The sequence below is a fragment of the Accipiter gentilis genome, chromosome 19 (genome assembly GCF_929443795.1).
Source record: "Accipiter gentilis chromosome 19, bAccGen1.1, whole genome shotgun sequence".
Classification (NCBI taxonomy): domain Eukaryota; kingdom Metazoa; phylum Chordata; class Aves; order Accipitriformes; family Accipitridae; genus Astur; species Astur gentilis.
Genome location: NC_064898.1, coordinates 9347713 through 9366600, shown reverse-complemented (window position 1 = coordinate 9366600; position 18888 = coordinate 9347713). Strand labels below are relative to the sequence as shown.

General features: G+C 39.4%; 1 protein-coding gene across 2 annotated transcripts in view; it reads right to left on the bottom strand.

Annotated features, from left to right (window-relative positions):
* The window catches only part of RDX (radixin), a 49690-nt gene extending 31416 nt beyond the window's left edge, over positions 1 to 18274 (bottom strand). Inside the window, exons 1-2 of one of the 2 annotated variants that reach the window (XM_049822815.1) lie at positions 18152 to 18274; positions 10266 to 10337 (exon numbers count right to left, since the gene is read on the bottom strand). In XM_049822815.1, the coding sequence (XP_049678772.1) occupies positions 10266 to 10277 (12 nt within the window). In that variant the 5' untranslated portion in view covers positions 10278 to 10337; positions 18152 to 18274. Of the gene's footprint in view, positions 1 to 3394; positions 3414 to 10265; positions 10338 to 18151 lie in introns of those variants that run through there. The other variant, XM_049822816.1, reaches the window with a different exon arrangement.
* Between the last annotated feature and the right edge of the window lie 614 nt (positions 18275 to 18888).

Here is an 18888-nt window from a genome sequence, read left to right as displayed (position 1 = left end):
GCCTGTAAGAAACAATATATGGCAAGTCAATTCAACATTGTAATGGTCTTGTAGACACACAGACTGCAGCAGACAAAAAACGGAGAATTTGAATCTGCAAAAAATCTCATCTTGTATTTCGTATATACAGGATAATATTTAACACTAGGTTTGAAGGTCAAACCAGGAACCAAAGTTCAAAATTAATTTAAATTGGATAGCTGATGTGACTACCGAACACTGAAAGAACACTGGGACATTCAGCTGCTGGGCACTATCTTTCAGTGGGCTTCCCAAATGTGTGCAAAAGAAAAAGTTCCTAGTCATATACATATCATTTTAAGGTATTTATACTTGGCAATATAAAAAGACAAGCAGCCTCCTGCCCCACCATTTCTAAAATTAAGAGGTTCGGCAGTCTTAAACTATATAGGGCTAGAGCTTGTACACCTCAGGACAGACCAATAGCAGATTTTTCCATCAGTGGAAGGAGGAACTACAGAAGTTAGCTTCCTTTAATACTGATCCCATTCAATTCCCTTATTATAATACTGAAAAAACCACCACTATTCAATGAACTTCTTCCTTCTCCTGAAGTAGAGGATGATTTTCCAGATGACTCCTGACAGTCACTATTTTTATTTGCTCTAAAACAAGCAGTCAAATATTCCAGGAGATATCTGGAAGCCTATCTTACTTGGAAGTACAACAGTCTGTTCCAATTTCTCTTCAACTGGTACACAAAGAAGAGAGAATTTTCATAAAACAGAACACAGTGCTAAATACACAGTACTGTCTTCTCACTGTTAGAATGGTCCTCCATTCCTACTGCCAGGGTATCACATTTTATTTATCTTTAGTGAACAGGAATATAAAGTGTTAAAGGTCAAATCTACTTTGCTATAAATGTGAAAACTAGAAACATGAAACTTAAATAAGACACATAGATATATTCTAATTTCTCTCTCTCTACTATAAAATATGGAACATGAATAAATGAGGACTTGTATTACAGGTTCTTACACTACTTGATCTATGCCTGTGCAACCACTTCCATTAACTATTTCCCTAATTTTGCCACCAGGTGGAATACTTTGAGAAATGAGGGTCTGGAAAAGTCTCTGCCAGTACAGAACACAAAAGGGAGATCTAAGGTGCAAAAACAAAAGCTGCAGAGAAGTTTGTCCCCGTACAACAGATTAAGCTTCTTCACTCCTTTCTTTAGTGTCAAGGTAAACAACTTTGGGCATGAGCTGGATACACAAGACAAGAGTAACAGGAGTCCGAGGACCTCTAGGTTATAGACCTACAAACAAGGAAGATACCAGGGGGTTAGCAAACTTTTTTTTGTGTGCAAGCACTGATAAAGAAAAAGGAGTTGAAGGCTTTGGAGTAAAAGATAGTAAACTTCTACTGCAAAAAAAATTTAAAGGTTGTGTGTCAGAAGGAGGGAAAAAGAGGTGTTTCTGTAGATTCTCTTACTCTGCTCATTTCAAGAAAAAAAATTGCTTATTCTCTAGCAGGACAACCCATTTTAAATGGTAGGTCTAACTCACTGCCAGTTGCACTGGCTTAAGTGTGTGGGGCTGCCAGTTTTTCATTTTTTTAAAAAAAGCCTGCTTTAGGGCAGCTACAAGTAAGCAAGTTACAAAGCATAAGGCTAAAATGTAACTTTATTAAATGCCAAAGCACTGTTATGCAACAGCACCACTACCAAAACAAAAAGCATCACAGAAGATGTACAAAAGCACAGCAAGTTCAACTAACTGCAGCAGACTTAAGACTTGCAGCAGAAACTTCTTACACTAATATCCTTGTAACAAATGTCATCTTCTACAAATGCAAATTACTACCTGAGAGTCTATATACCTCACAAGAATTAAAATACTCAAACAGTAAAATAATAGATGTAATACAGAGGGAAACTCAACACAGTCTGTAGATTCTCTTTGCTTCTGGATGTTACTGCCTCAAATAAAAGCCAAGTGCTGTAACAGTACACAGCTGCTACATCTGCAATAGATACAAATACACATTAGGAGTACCTGGTCACTTACATGCATTACAGTAACTGTTTAAGTCTTCAGCAATTTCCTTTTTCTTTGAACTTCTGATTAACAGATCACCCAACTGCTAATTAATATTTACACTTTCAGTTCTAAGTCACAAATTAAATTATAGCAACATTAAAATGTTGACTTTTGTGATATGAGTTATTTAAGGAAAGACAAAGTTAAACACTACACTGGATCATTTTCCTTCTGAAGACATTTGGAGTGACTTAGATTTTTAGCATACAAATACCAAGCTTTTACAATCTTGTAACATTGTTTCACAGCTTCAGTTATTTCTGGGCATGGGAAATAAAAAGTTTACTTTTGGCAAAACCTGAGACTGAGCCCAGAAGGTTTACTTATCTAATCCAAATGTCAGTCACACAGCAAACTCTCAACAAAATCAAACCTCTGGTGTCAAGTTTTGTTGTCTGTAAAATAAAGCTAACCAACTACATTAAGAAGTGTCATGGGGGTAGTTTCCACATTATAAATAAGGCAGGGAATTGAGAAAACACAGGCAGATAAAGAAGGCTCAGTAAATGCAGCAATGGACTGTCACTCATGCAATCTGCTGTTGGGTACCCAGCTACTTTGAGGCAACACTCCTCATGTGACATTGGTGACAGAGGGAAATTATCTGAACCACAAATTATGAAGACAGACACTAATCTGAACATAATTACCCTGAACCGACTTTACCACATGAATACGGAATAGGAAGGAGCTCTTGCAACAGCGACAAGAGAAATGTATGAAGGTTTCCTGTAGCAAATGTTGGAAGGCTACCACTACTCATACCACAAGACCCATTTAACACCTGCTTTTCAATCTTGCTCTCACCAGGATTACACATCTTCCTTCAAACTTCAGAAACTATGACAAAGCACTAGACAAGACTTAAGACAATTACTTCAGCTGCTTAGTTGTGAGACAAATCCCATTGTGCTGTGCATGGGATCAGGGTAAGAACTGCAACAAGTCTCACTTGGTATATTCATATGTAATTTTGACTGCCTTCTAAGGATCCTACTCTGGTAAACTAATCAAGAAACTCTCTAGGTGGTTCTGCAATTTGTTGTATGCCTGAGTAAACTTTTTTTTTTTAATGTTAAAAAGTGGCTATATGCAAACATTATTTTTGGTGTCACAATTTAACAATTTGTATCACTTATTACTGACCTAGAACTCTCTATGCAAATATTAAATACTAAAATATCATGGTGGTCCTGTCAGGGAAATACTTAAAAATGCTATTCTAGGCTTAGTAACTGGGTAACTTAGACTTTGTGAATCCTCTGTCAAGGTCCATGTGGTGAGAGATCCTCCCCTCATCCTCCACAGATCGGGCAACATCATACCTGAACGGCAGCTCTGCGATGACAGCCAGAATTGACATCAGGCAGTACGGCACTCCTAGACCAGCCCTCTTACATCCAGCACTAGAAATCACTGACTTGGGCCACTGCAACGTACACAGTAAAAAAAAAAAAAAAAACCAAAAAACCCAACACAAACAAAACCAAAAAACCCCAAAACACTAACCCCCTCCCTAGCCCCCCACAAAAAAACAACCAAAAAACTCTAATACTTCCAACACCCAACCCATGGAACTATATACAGGTTTAATGCAAAGGTTGTAAGACAGTTTCTCAGCTCCCACTTTAGATATGTGACTATACTGATGTTCATCCAGTAAAGCTAGGACAAGAAGTGCACTCTTGTGCTGGGAAGAAGGTGGCATTTAAAAAAAAGACCCCTACAACCCATGGGCAAAGTGTGAACACCTTTAGGGTTTGCCTCTTTCTGGCAGAATTCCATCCTGAATACATTCCCTTTATGCAACTATACATTAAGTTACATAAGCCAAGCATCTAGACAAGCACAGGCTGTATTTTAAAGGTGATAATGGAAAAGATAAAAGGACAGTTTAATGCATTACTTTAATTTTTTAAAAAATCCTAAGAAGAAGAAAATGCTTGGCACAAAGTTTTCTTCAGCTGGCTACCTTAAAGAGTGCAATTTTATAAACAGAGTCACTGTAAGAGGGTATAAAGAACACAGTGAAGTTTAGCATAGCACAGAAAAAAGCCTGCTGGACGTTTAGGAAAACACTGCTGCAAAGCTCTATTTTAGAGCACAAAGTCTCTGTTTAGAATACCAATACCTACCTCATAGCTTTTAAAGTGACTATTTAGCTTGACTCATTTGCCTATACTGAACAATATAAACAAGTGGCCAGGAACAGAAACCTTTCACCATAAAAGGATCACCAAACATTTGGAAAAAAATGTGCTACATGAAGTATAGTTTTTCTTATTTCTGACAAAACTGCTTTGTCCCAATATCTGAATACATATACGTAATTTTTTTAATCTATTTGTAATAAACTTTTCCCAAATAATACTACTTTAAACCCTTGCACTGTGACAGTTACCTTCTTCACCTTATAGAATCATAGAACAGTTTGGGTTGGAAATGACCTTTAAAGTTCATCTAGTCCACCCACCCTGCAATGAGCAGGGACATCTTCAACTAGATCAGGTTGCTCAAAGCCCTGTCCAACCTGGCCTTGAACATTTCCAGGGATGAGGCATCTACCACATCTCTGGGCAACCTGTTCCAGCATTTCAACACACTCACTGTAAAAAATGTCTTCCTTGTATCTAGTCTAAATCTACCCTCTTTTAGTTTAAAACCATTAATCCTTGTCCTATCACAACAGGGCCTGCTAAAAAGTCTGTCCCCATCTTTCTTATAAGATCCCTTTAAGTACTGAAAGGCTGCAATAAGGTCTCCCTGGAGCCTTCTCTTCTCCAGGCTGAACAACCCCAACTCTCTCAGCCTATCTTCATAGGAGAGGTGCTCCATCCCTCTCATCATCTTTGTGGCCCTCCTCTGGACTCACTCCACCAGGTCCATTTCTTTCCTGTGCTGAGGACCCCAGAGTTGGACGCAGTACTGCAGGTGGGGTCTCATGAGAGCAGAATAAAGGGGACAATCCCCTCCCTCAACCTGCTGGCCACGCTGCTTTTGATGCAGCCCAGGATACAGTTGGCTTTCTGGGATGCAGGTGCACATTGCTGGCTCATGTGCAGCTTTTCATCCACCAGTATCCCAAGTCCTCCTCAGCAAGGCTGCTCTCAATACCTTCATCCCCCAGCCTGTATTGATACTGGGGGTTGCCCTGACCCAGGTGCAGGACCTTGCACTTGGCCTTGTTGAACCTCATGAGGTTCACATGGGCCCATTTCTCAAGCTTGTCCAGGTCCTTGGCATCAGAAATAGCAGTCTGAGTTTATCTGTATTTTACTAGACTTGCTTCAGAATGATTAAACGTGGTCAAGGGAAGGGGAAGAACCCATACATACATACATTTTGATTATTCTTGATAACAAATGTTGCTAGTGGGTTATGAGGACATTTGCCACAGCTCACAAAAAATAGTATTTATAAAAACAGTCTAAAGCAATTTATCTATGAAAGAATTTATCCAACCAATAAAGAGTATGGTTAATGAACACACCTGGAACAATAAACATCCATGTTCACATATTAAAAGCACACATTTCATTTATATTTTTCTTGTATTCTTTCACTGCTTTGAGGATTTGAAAAAAACATTTCTACATTTCTCTATAGTATCTAACTTCAACTCTCCAAAAGTTCATGGGATATTGCATAGTCACCACATTAACCTTTGGACCTCTCCTGAAATGTAGATACAGTCCATATAATATGCACAAAAACTGCTATTAGCTTAATAGTCTAATACTTCCTATTACAGTACTTCAGCCATCATTCACAGATATTAGTCATGGCACTTCAGCTTTCATCAGGAAGCCCAAAACTGAGTAGGTACTAGTATTTACTATTTAAAAATTACATGAAAAAGGTTTCCAGTCGGTTTGCTTTGTTTTAATAAATGAATATGAATTAGTCACATGTAAAAGCCACAGAAACTATTCCAATTCTTATTTATAAGAAAATTGCATATAGCAACAAAGGTTTCTTCCAAGAGTTTCTTTACACTAGTTCAGCCAATTACTGTATCAAGTTCGCATATTAAATTATTTGTGTTAAGGAGTAGCAGTATATCGGTCCCACTGCTTTACACACTGTATATACACAGCACACCCGCTGTATCAACCTCAAAGCAGACATAGGAAGAGATGCAAGAGAAAAATGCATGAAGAAGATAACATAAAAAGGTAAGGATTAAACAGCATTAGAAACAGAAGGCTACAGAATAATGGCAAATAGATTTTACTAATAGACAAATCAAAAGAAAGCAGTCATCCAAACTGACATCACATATTTATGCTGCAGAAATAAATCATATATTCAAACCATAATTCAAATACTGCACTACACATCTCAAAGATTTTTCTGTAAAACAATACTCTAGTCAAAAATTAATGTATACACTATGTGAATTCAACCGCTTCACAGAAATTAACTTGATCTTGAAATGATAATTCAAATTTTAAACATCCATTATTCCAGAATCTGATATCTAGTCCTTCTGAATACACTATATTGTAAACTGTTGAAGTCTAAAAAGAGAATTCTTTGTTAATCTTAGTAACTTTGACATCTACTCGTTACTACCCAGCGTAATGCTTTCTCTTTCCTGCCTTGTAGTCTTGTACAAAAATGCTGCGAACTACCAGCAAAAACAGCTAATGACTTTAACTCCTCTTACACCCTATAAATGCAGCTAATATTTCAGTCAATTAAACCTAATCTTCTTAGCCTATGAAATGATTAACAGTTATGTAACTAATGATGTCTAATTTTAGTTTCTATGTTTCTATTTTTGGTGAAGATTGGGGAGAACAGCATACAGCTGAGAAACATTTTGTATCTGTTCTTTTAGTAAGAAAGCACTGAAAGTAAAATTCAACAAGTATTCTATTCTTCAGTAAGCAGGGAACTAAGTACACTGAAGACAGCCCTATTAACAGCTCCGATTTTGATTACAGCAGCAAAGACCTCATTAAACAAAGTCACCAGTTGTTGGGGTTTTTTTGATGAATCACAACAGAAGCTAAATGAAACTTAATTTTGTACTGCTAGGCAGAACTAAGAATACTAAGTCTCAGAACTATTTTTTTTTTTTTTTAAAGTAGCAGAGATGCCGAGTGAACTGCTTGAAACAATGGAAAGCCACTTTTTTATAAACACAGCCAAAGTGAACAAACAGACTTTTCTACTGAAGGAATCAACAAGAAAACATTTCAATAATGTATATTTTTCAGACACATATTACCTTAATATCTCAGGACAATATATTAAAGTCACTTTTATCCTTTCAAAACAGCCTTTTCACTCAAGCTATTTAACCTAGTAGCCTCTAAGAGAGAAAATCCCAAATGCATAAGAACAATGACCTTTCACTACCATCTATAAGATGATCATTCACAGTAGCATTCTGAGACTTCCAGGAAAAATGAAATATCCTTGCTTTAAATTCAGCTATGCCAAGACCCTTTCTGGTCTTCATTTACTTAATTTTGTCTGGAATACTACATAACTTTTCAACATGAAAGCAAAAAAGTGAAACCCAAATCTATTCCATTGATTTTGCTGTGATTTAGTGTCTACTGATTTCATTTAAACTGATCTATAGCTTAATTATTTGTTATACATAACAAAAAAATTCATTCCAAAAACATGGATAGAATTTACTTATAGTTGTACTGCACAGGATCACATATTTAGAGGACGACCAGATTTTCTGAAAATTATTAATTGGATCATTACAGCAGAATCTGGAAAAAACCTAAATAGGTCACAGTAATACAGACAGGAAAGCTATAAAATAACACTGTCAAAATTCTCACCAGTTATGTTAACTGGGTTTTCTTAGTTCTTAACCATGATTATTTCATTAGTTTTCAAGTTAGAAGACCTCCAAAAATAAAACTACAGAACACTGACAGTCTTATTGCAACAGCTGTCAAAAATAAAGAACAAGGAGTTGAAGCACAAATAGTTTCCAGACTAGAAGTACATTCGGTTATTGTGGATTGTCTTTAAAGACAACTGGTAAGAGCTACAGTGAATGTCCAGAGCAAAAGACCTACAGTCCAGTGCTATCAAATCCTAGCAGAACAGCAAGACTCTTCAAAGAACAATGTTAGATTCATTAACCATAACCAATGACTAGGCTTTTACAGTCTCCAAAGGAGGGAGAAAAAAAAATAAAGAGAAAGAGGATCACTCCAAAGCTATCTACCATTTAAGAAGCAACCAGAGCAAAATCTGAGGTTTGATTTTTATAGGTAAAATTACTTAATCTTTGGCACGTGTGCTACTTCTTCATTCACTGATTACAAATTACAATTACAACAACCTGTAGTTTACAGGAAGAAATCCATATGACATTGAGAAATGTAATCAATTTAATTTAATTTCTTAATGGCTCCTTTCACTTGGCTTCCTTCTAAGATCTCACATGTGCCTACATCATCAAAAGACATAGGAGAACACCCCAACGTATGAGAACTCCATATATAAAGCCCCTCATAAAAGGAAAAGATAAATTGTCTTTGGCATGAGTCCAGCTTCTTTCCTAAGATCTGGTAGCTAATTTCCATTCCTAGGGTGGATTGTGAGCTTTTCTAACACCTCTACAATCTCAGTTCTAAAGATATTGCTTTCCTTGTGAACAATCCTAAAACTGTATTTCCTACAATTCTCTCAGGTCCTTAAAATAGAGGGAACCCTGCCTGCGTAAATTTCATGGTTCCAATCCCAGAATTTAAAAAGAAGTAATCTTACTCAGGCTGTCTTTTTTTCTAGTCACTGCTTCTGTGACTTCATTGCTCTGTACCTGCATGGAGTTGAGGGCCTCAGGAACCACAAGAGCTCACAGTGACTTTTTGCCTTATTCTTAAAATACAGTTTTCCAACTGAGCAGCTCTATCAAAGGCACTACTCAATTATCATAGCCAGGACTCAAAAAGTCAGAAAACATTATGCTGCTAATTCACTTTCCTGCCCTTAATAGTGCAGCTTTCTGCAAGAAGGGGGCAGGATACAAATAATTACTTTCAACTTCAGAAAGTGCTAAGATACTGCCCCCAGTCCACAGGGGGGAAACAAGAAATTACAGAAATAGTATGGTATGGCCAGTTGGTCAGCAGACCAACAGCAAAGCTCAGAACAGAACTTCTAGCCCTTGGACAGTCCCATGCTCACATTATTCATTAAGCTATACCAGTTCCAAATAGTGGCATGCAATACAGGACATTTACACTGATTCATTTTTGATTAATAGGAAAAAACCTTTTATACATCTATGTATAGGTATGTATATGTGTACACACATGCACACAGATGTATTTATTCTTAGTAACAGATCTGCCCTGCTCCTAATCTACTACCTCAATGAAACATCAGTAAACAAAGAAAGCCTGACGGCTATTACATAAACCAATTGAGTTGAATAGAAATAATCTCCCCTGACTATTTGGTTCCCTTTCTGAATGCTTTGCTCACTGGATACAAGAGGAAGAGACAACCAAAAGTCATTTAACATGTGGTAGGTGAAATCCTAAGCAACCAATATTACATCAACAGCAAAAGAATCAAGCTGCTGAATAATTATCTCCTCAAAGAATTATAGAGCTGTTATTGAAACAGAAGTTGGAGATTATTTTTTTCCCCTGGATAAAGAATGGATGAACCTTTATCTCAGCTGAAGTAAGATAAATAGGAGACCACAAACATTGCTTATTTCCTCCCTTCAACACTTACCTTCTAGGTTATACCCTCTACTATGGTAAAACCACCACCTAACTTAGCACTGTCGCTGTCACAGACACTTTACACGTTCTGTCTTCCCCTGCCAGATCCTGCAGCAAATCCTTCCACTGATTTTCACAGACGTTGAGGCAGGCTCAAATTATGCCTCCATTAACTGCTGTATGTCATGTCATCTCATCTCAAAGTCAACAATTCCTGAAAAGGCATTCCTCCTGCCAGCCAAATGGGCTCTAAGTTCATTGTGGTTTATAAGTAATGCCCGTATCTCCAAGCATGCTCCAAGTACTGAGCTTTCTTGATCTTTTCTCACATTGGTATTAAACTATCTCAACTCTAATTGTACATTATCTGATCTTATGAAGTTTAGAAAGGGCAGAGTCAAAACTAGAGCTGTTATAAGATCACAATTCTAAAATGTGAAAACCCTGTTAGATTTTAGATAAGGAAACAGCTACTTACTGGTTTCGGCATTTTTCTTGATTTCTTTAGTCTCTTGTCCACTTAAGTCTTCTACAAGCTCTTTGTCCCCTTCTGTCAAAAACAAAATTAAAAGGGTTGGTTTTAAATTTATTAAAACAGAGTTAATGTACATCACACCAAATAGTACAAATCCCAAAGCAGGTAAACAAGTGCTCTACATATACAAAATATACTTTTCAGTAGATAACATAAACAAGGAGCAACTAAGTTAGCCAGTACCAGAATCTACAGGTCTTTAAGTAGTAACTTCTACATGTTGTAAAATATTAATCCACTAATGTTAGAATAAAGAGACAACAGTTCCCCAAGTGCTACAAATTCTTTTTAACACTTTTGATATCAGACATCATCTAATATTAAAAACCTTTAACATTATTTATGAGGAAGTAAAATTGGTACAGGGAAGTCCAAAAGCTTCAATTTAATCCATCAACTCTAGCCAAACCTGAAATATCATGAAAACAAAGAAAAAACCTAACATAGTTTTAAAGCATCAAAACTGTATTTCATGTCTATAAAAGCATCCATTTCTCTCAGTGAAGGAATGATAATGGTCACTTTTCCCAAATGAAGAGAAATGCAAGTACACCATCACAGTAAAAAAAGGAAGAAAATCTGCTCTGCTTAAAATAATAGAGCTTTTTTTTAAAAAAAAAGCAGAAAGGCTGTAAGTTATGTCTACATGGTAATGAAAGTATGCATTATTGTGTTCTGTTCCAAAAAAGTATTTATGCTTTGAAATAAAAAATGCTTGCATTGTTATTGGTAGATAGCATCCTGCCTCCTTTTCAATTCATTCTAACTCAAAGAGAATAAGCAGCTAGTCACCTTCTCACACGCTTTGGAAGTAATGAATTCCATGAATCAGCGCTGCTGATGGTCTGCAAAGAGTACCAAAGATTGCATTGCCTTCAAAAATAATACTAAACTGGAATTACAATTATACTAAGAAAAAATGACAGTTACATGCTCCTCAGAATAATCCAAGATTACAGTATTATAACTCCATGACTGCATCAGATAAATAAAATTTTCAGAAGTGCTTAAAAAATGAGAAAACCAAAATGTTCAGAGTAATTAATTTATCAAAAGCAAACTTTTGTATAAATGATTTCACATTCATAAAGAAAAATGCAAATAAGGTATTGTATATATTTACAAAAAGTTATTTTTCCTTACTTCTTGGCAATAAAAAAATACAGTAAATATTAGAAACATTTGCACAGCAACCTAAGATGCACTAGCATTTCATTTTTATTTCTTCTAATCTGCAGAGATATGTTTGAAAAGAGGAACTGGAACAAAGATAAAGGATGAAAAAGAAATTTAAGAAGCATCAGTGTTGTTGGCTGGTAAAGAAAAACGAATGTTAAGACTAAAGATTATGGAAAGAGAGATCTAATGGTATAATGCAGATATGGAGCAAATTTTGTTTAATGAAAAATCAGCCTGAAAAAATTAAAACAGTATCTTGAAGTTATAGTCATTACGATATAATTAACATAGCACAACTATAAAGGTTTAATACTATGCTCACCTAGCATAAAGACAATTACATTCCAGTAGATTTTTTTTTTTTAATTACGGAAGATATTCTAAAGTATTGGACAGTATGAGTAAGACTACTATTTTAAGACATTGTTCAATATATTCTTGAAAGATAGGAATAAGCTTTTCCACAATTTCCTCCCCCCTTTTTTTTTTTTTTTTTTTTTTTTTTAAGAAAAAACCTGTGGTTTGGGTGCTTCTAACACTGGCTTTTGATAAAATCCAACAGCGTGTTTCCAGTTCACAGAAGAGACCGCCCCCTCCTCTCCCCCCTTTCCCAAATGTACTCCTCAGAAAAATTTAGAAGACTAGTAAAAAGCAAAACAAGCTTGGCTGTAATATCTACTAACAGTAAGCAGGATTCTGAGCTGCAGTAATCCCTGTGTTCACCTTCTTGACAGTAGAGGCTCATGCTTGCAAAAGTGAAGGCAGATTGAAGCCCTAGAGTTAAACTCAGTTAATTAACGATGCAAAAGCTAAATTAAGATTCTCATCCACCATTTTATAAACGTGCCAACTCAACAGTACTAAAAGGAATAGAAAGTAGCACAACTATTTTTATGTGCCTATAGTTATATTAGCATTGAAAAGAAGGGGTATGGTAAGATGACTGCTAAGTCTATTCTCCAGGAGACAAATGATAGCATGTGGCACAAGGCTGAGATACATGTTATCAACTGATTTCTTTCTAAGAGAGACCATGTCTATCTCTTTCTAAAATGACTGTTATACCCTGATACATTTTATCACTGCAAATTCTTCCATAAATATGACCCAACTTTTTGCTTTGGGTTTTACCCAAACATTTTGTTAAATTGCTATCAACTCTAAATTACTTACTTGAAAATATATTTTAAAACCTTACAGTAATTTTTAAAATCAGAAATCCAACTACTAAGTATTATAGGATAGTTCTATGTCTACCAACTGTGATTTGATGACATGTAATTTAAATGAATTTACAGAATTAACATTTATTATTCCCATGCAATAAAACAAAGCTATCAGCTAAAAGTAAGAATCCTCTTGTGCAAAACTCAATAAAAATGAAGTCTCACCGTTAGCCCCACAGATCTCACGGGCCTGATAAATTATCACAGTACATGAGCAATAGAAAAAAATTTATGCAAAACAAGTAATAGCCCAGGTATTTTTTGCTGAAGTGTTTGCTGTAATACCTTCTACTAGAGTAAAAAAAACCAACAAAACAATCTTTTTAAAAAAAAAAAAGAAAAGAAATTTAATAGATTTAGAGCCAACTATGCTGAACTTCTTTCTATTTCAGATAATAAAGACCTTGTGCCATATTATAAGGGGGGGGGGGGGGGGAATAAAACTCAAATGATAGGGTCTACAACTTAAATCTATTGACCATTGTTTCCATTTCATATACAATGCAAAACACAGTCTGTGTCTATGTGCATTCATACTCAAAATGTTATGCAATTTCAAAACAATATACTCACACAAAAGCATTGCAACCAAGTATTGCATGTATATAAAAATCAAGAAGTTCACAGATCTTAAAACTGTGCAAAAAGTGAAATCAAATAAGCACTGAATAGAAAAATAACACCCTATCTTTCACAGTTATTGGCACCAGCTAACATTAAAAACAAAACAAATAGAAGGTAAAAATTTGGCCAAAAGAAACCAAAAATCACTGCCAGGCAAAATATTGTGCATCTCCGCTATTATTACTAGAGTGGGAGTTAACTTCTGCTACTTACATGTTTCCACTAAATTTATATTTAGTGGACGCAACCATATTGTTTTTAGTAAATGTTTATCTTTGAAAATTAATTACTTATACTTTTATCTTAACACTCACATGAAATGGCATTGCAAATAGAGGCAAAAAAAACCAGTCAACTGGGATTGGGAATGATATCCCTGTCTCCTCCTGCATTCTGAAACCAGCTTGTGACCTATTAGACATAAAGGCTCATCACTTTGGCATTTCAATTCCCAAAGGTGCCTCTTCCAAGTCAGGATTAGCAGGGTTGTGATTTTGCAGAGTTCCTACTGCTACAACACTCCAGCCCTCAAGACCTTCACAGCATACACAGTAATCTGGACTCTGGAACAAACTACCAAAGTATCAGCAGGCTCCACAACACAAACAAAAATCATCCAGAACTTCAAGAATTCACTTGAAATTAAGAACTGTGATTTTAATTCATTTCACTACAAGGCAGTTAGGATTTTTAAATCAGTATCATCCATGTTTCCAGTTATGCCACAGAAGCCAACAAATAAAGCAATTGTTGAAAGATGACAAAGAAAGCTTTCTTTGGAAAATGATGGTGCATAAATTGCTTGATGCCAAAATTCTGTCAAATAATTTATGCAGCAGCTGTTTTCAAAAGAAACATTCATACACACACCCATGGGTCTGAGGTCAGGTGAGGATGGGACAGGAGGCAGAAGGCTTGAGCAGGATGCCTAGCTGTCAGAGAACCAACCCTCAAAAGCAGGATCCCCACCTCACAGCTTAGGATCTTCTCCCACCAGCAGTCTCTTCAGCAGTGTGCCTCCTAAGCTCTAGCAAGAGGTTAATCATCTATTTTCCTACACATAGATAGCAGGGACCACAGAGCTTTAGCCACAGCAGTGTAAATAACTCATTTATTTACAGGAACTTATTTAAAATTAATATACTTTTTCTTTTCAAAGTCTTATACCATTCCATTTTTTGTGATAACTAAAAGTTTTAGGTCTTTGGGGAGACAGCAATAGGCAATTTACAGGCCACTGTACCTGACTAACTGGTCTCAGCTTTCTACAAAAACACCTCGCCTCTCTACTCCAAAGCAGCTTGTGAATGCCTGCAGGGCAATCATCTTTTATGCTAACAGCTCCCTAATGACACACTTGCTGCAATTCAATAAAGAAGTTCATTTGCCACAGACTTTACTTCGGCATACATCTTTTTCAGACGGACAGAGAGGTCGTCTACACAATTGTCTGCGATGTAAGCAAACCAAGGGGGGAACCAAAACAAGCCATCTATCTCACAAAAGAGTAAAATGAGAAAAATAGAGACCTGTATTCTATAACTAACACATAACAATAGATATTTGACCAGTGCTATATATCACATGCAGAGTTTTACATACTAACTTTTTTTTGTTTTTTGAGTACTGTATCTTTACCTTCTTAAAACCACCATTACACCCAAACCTCCCTTCCCTGAGGTAGGCTTGCTGTCTCTCTGAAAAATAATTTCAATATAACCAGTACAACTGTTATGCAGTAAATGTATTTATAGTTAAATATATTTTGAAGAGTGAAGTGTTTCTTCTAAACTGGAGTTCCTGAAGTGAAAACATGGCAGTTGCCAACACAGTAGTTAAACAAAAAGCAACACAGACCAGCCAAAGAATATTTGTGCAATACTTGCTGTTTACCAGTTAATAAACCGATGTGCTATAGATATGCTATACAATTTACATACAGTTAGTATTTATTAAGCTTAGTAACCCTAACTTCAAATTTTAGCTTCAAAGTACCCACAGCTGCACTACTTGAAATAACTCTACGATTTTGAAGAGTCCTACAATGACAGGATGGCCAGTCTTCCCATTTACATCTGATATACAAGCAAACACGGAAATGAAGAAGCGTGACTGATGCAGGTACTCTGTTGTTTCAAAGCGAAATAAACCTTTCTCTAAAAATACAGTTAGCAACAAATTATGACATAATAAAAATTCTGGGTATATCCCATTTCAAAACCAGGTATTCTATTTTCTGAATGATGCTGTTAAGTCTCTTAGAACTAGTTCCATAAAATAAAGGAAACTTATGAACATGAACTGGCCACTTGCATCAGTCTCCATATAGAGTAGCTAGAGGTCTTAAATCAAAATATTCTAATGTAAAGATTATTAAGTCCCTTTTTGGGCCAATGTAATATGTGTTTTTCCTTGTACTACATGACTTGAAGGTTTCATTTCAGAGAGTGATTAATAAGTGTCTGAAGCAGAAAGGAAAAAGTGTTTTTTAAATTCAAAACACAGCTAAGAATTAGCCTACTGGTAAAGTTAGCCCACAGATGCAGCACTTCACTGTTGAAACGAAAGGGTTTACCTAGGCCCCTTCAGCTCTGGCATAAACTCGCTGAGCACACAAGATACACTGAGTGCTGCTTTAATGGATCACTATCTTTCAACAATCGGGACTTTCTTCAGAAGTTTGTATAAAGCTTTGTTTACATTTACAGACTTGAAAATCCTCCCTTTCTTCTACTCCCACAGACTCCTAATGTAAAGTGATAGGACAGCTTTGATGTATTTAACACATCTAATAGAAAGACTACCTTAACCAACTTCCCTCTTTGCCTCTGCCAACAGAAGTACCCCTTCTCAAAAAGAGGAGCAAGACTGTTGAAGAAAGGCTATATACCTATCCTGGCAATTATTAAAGTAACTTTCTTTACCGGGAGCTGCCTTCTAATATCATAACCTCTACACTTCTTACTCCCCTAATTTTGCATCTTGTAGATGGATCAATATTCTCACTCTATGGCTTTACCTAATCTTCTGTGAACCAACATTTTTCTGGCAGTTCTATTATCAAGTCCTGCAATGCTCTCTACTGCAATGGCAGAAACAGTCAGCTCACAACTCTTTTATCGTCTCTATAAGCACTTTTACACCATTTCTTTCGGCCAGTACCCAAGGAAAAATCTCTGGACAGCTCCTGACATGTTACACCATGTCATTTTCCATATTTTTTTCTAAAGCTGTTTGCTGTACTTTTGCTCTCTAGTCTCCCAACCTAACAGAAGAGCTGTGTCACATCGGCACAAAGCTTGGAAATATGCCACTACCTTGCAATTGCCATTTGCTGGGAGGTTGCTTATCTGGGAACATTGCACTGACTTGTAGTTTATTTTTCTCACACCCCCTCTCATGCTAAATCAATAGATCAATAGAGGTAAGTCTTACAATCCAATAAACAGTTACTACTTGTCTCTTATCTTTAACGATCAAAAAACTACTTCACCATAGTACCCGCAACATTACTGTATACCAACTCTGCATCTTCCCTCACAACACATACTGCCCAGCAGCATTGTGCCAATGTAAGAGCTGACAGCAGTAATGGTATTTCTACAGTCTTCTAAATATGTGAAGTGCTGTGCAGGCAGATGCATTCTCAAAACATTTCTGTGACATAAACACGATGACAAGCATCTCTGATGAAAACAAAACAGTAAGACGCAGGGACATGTCTGAGGCCTGACACAAACCAGCCACAAAGAGAGAATTAATTAAAACTCAGAATTGCAACTCCCATAACTCAGTTAAAAAAAAAAAAGGAACCTTTTTAAAAGCCTGTACCAGAAAGAAGAACATGAAATACTCGTCTAGGGTGTTACATAGACTAGAAAAGACAGCTTAACAGCACCTTACAACTGATGTGATTAGTTGTGTTGGCATAGAGTCCAAAGAGTTATTTTTTTCACGTTCGAATTAAGAAAACTGACAAAAGAGAAATGAATTCCACAAAGCTGAAACTAAAGCCCCTTATCTGCCGCTAGTCTTTAAGCGGCAAGGTTAATTACAAATGCCCACGACTTGTGCAAAACATTAATCCATTCAAAAAAACAATGCACAAAGGCTCATTCAGGGCCGCTGTGCCCATTACGTCGGTCAGTATTTAAGGACTCTAAAAATGTGCATTTGTTGAAAACAATAGACAGCAACAGATGCTTCGCAGCACTTGTTTATGAAGTAATTCCTTATTATTCTTCCACACCGCCACAGTCAGCTGGCCGACCCGACTGCCACATGTCTACCGCAACCTCGAGAGCCACGACGCTCGGCGACATGAATAATGCAGAGGGGGCTGCGCGGCACGGGCACGCCGAGGGCGCGCTCCCGGGGCTTCCCCAACAAAGCGCCCGCCCGCCCGCCGTCCCCCCCCCCCGCCCCCCTCCCAGGCGGCGGCGGCGGCGGGGTGGGAGGGCGTCGCGCCCCGGACACGAGCGGCGCGTTACAACGCCGCATCGCCGCCGCAACAAGTCGCCTCGCTGCGCGCTGGTGCCCCCACCCCCCCATCCCGACCCCCCTGAGGGCTGCGGGCGGGCTCCCGCCTCAGTCTGCCGCCGGCGCGGCAGGGGAGCGGGGCCCCCACGGCCCCCGGCCCGCCGCCCCCGCGCTGCCCTCCGGGGCGCCGCGGCAGGGCAGACCCCGCCCCCGCGCCCTCGCCCGCTGACAGCCGCCCCCGCGCTCCCCTCGCCTCAGCGACCCGCGGGGCCGCCCCGGCCCCGGTCGGCGGCGCGGCCGCTCCCTGCGCCCCCACCTCACCTGGAGCTCCGCTCCCCCGCGAGCGGGGCGGCCGCTCCGCGGCGCCGGGCGGAGGCGGGGGGGGACGGGGGGGGACGGGGACGGGGACGAGACCCCCGGGTGGGGTGCTGAGCGCGGCGCTCTCCGCTCCTCGTGGGGTGGGGCGGGGCGGCGCCCGCCCCCCGCCGCGCGGCTCCCCCCCTCACAGCGGGGCAGGAGGCGCTGCGGGGTCGCCCCGTGCTGCTCGCGGCGCCGCCGGGGACGAGGCGCTAAGCGCAGCCGCCGCTGACAGCTCCGCAATATGGCGGCGGCCGCCGCCGTTCAGATTTCCCCCCCCCCCCCCCCCGCTATCACATGTTGGGCGTGCGCGGGCGCGGCCGAGCATGCGCGTCGGGCGGCGCGAAGCCGCTGCCCGTAGTGCCGGTGCTGGCGGAGGGGTGCGGGGGCTGGCGGCGCGCGATCGGCCCGCGGGCGCGGAAGGAGCCGTGCGTGGCCGTGGTGAGGGGGCGGCGCTGCGGGACTGAGGGGGCGGCGGCGGCGGCGGCGGCGGCGGCGGCCAGGGTCTCCCGTTGGGGGACAGGGAGGATGAGAGAGGGAGCTCCTGCGAGGGGACGGCGGTGAGCGCCCACCCTGTGAGGCGGCCTCCGGAGCACGTCGGCCCCGAGGCCCGCCAGAGTCGGCACCGCGCTGCGGCCGCCCCCGCACGGAGCTTCGCAGCGTCTTGCTGGCTCGGGCAGAGCCGGTGCTTGGAGACACGA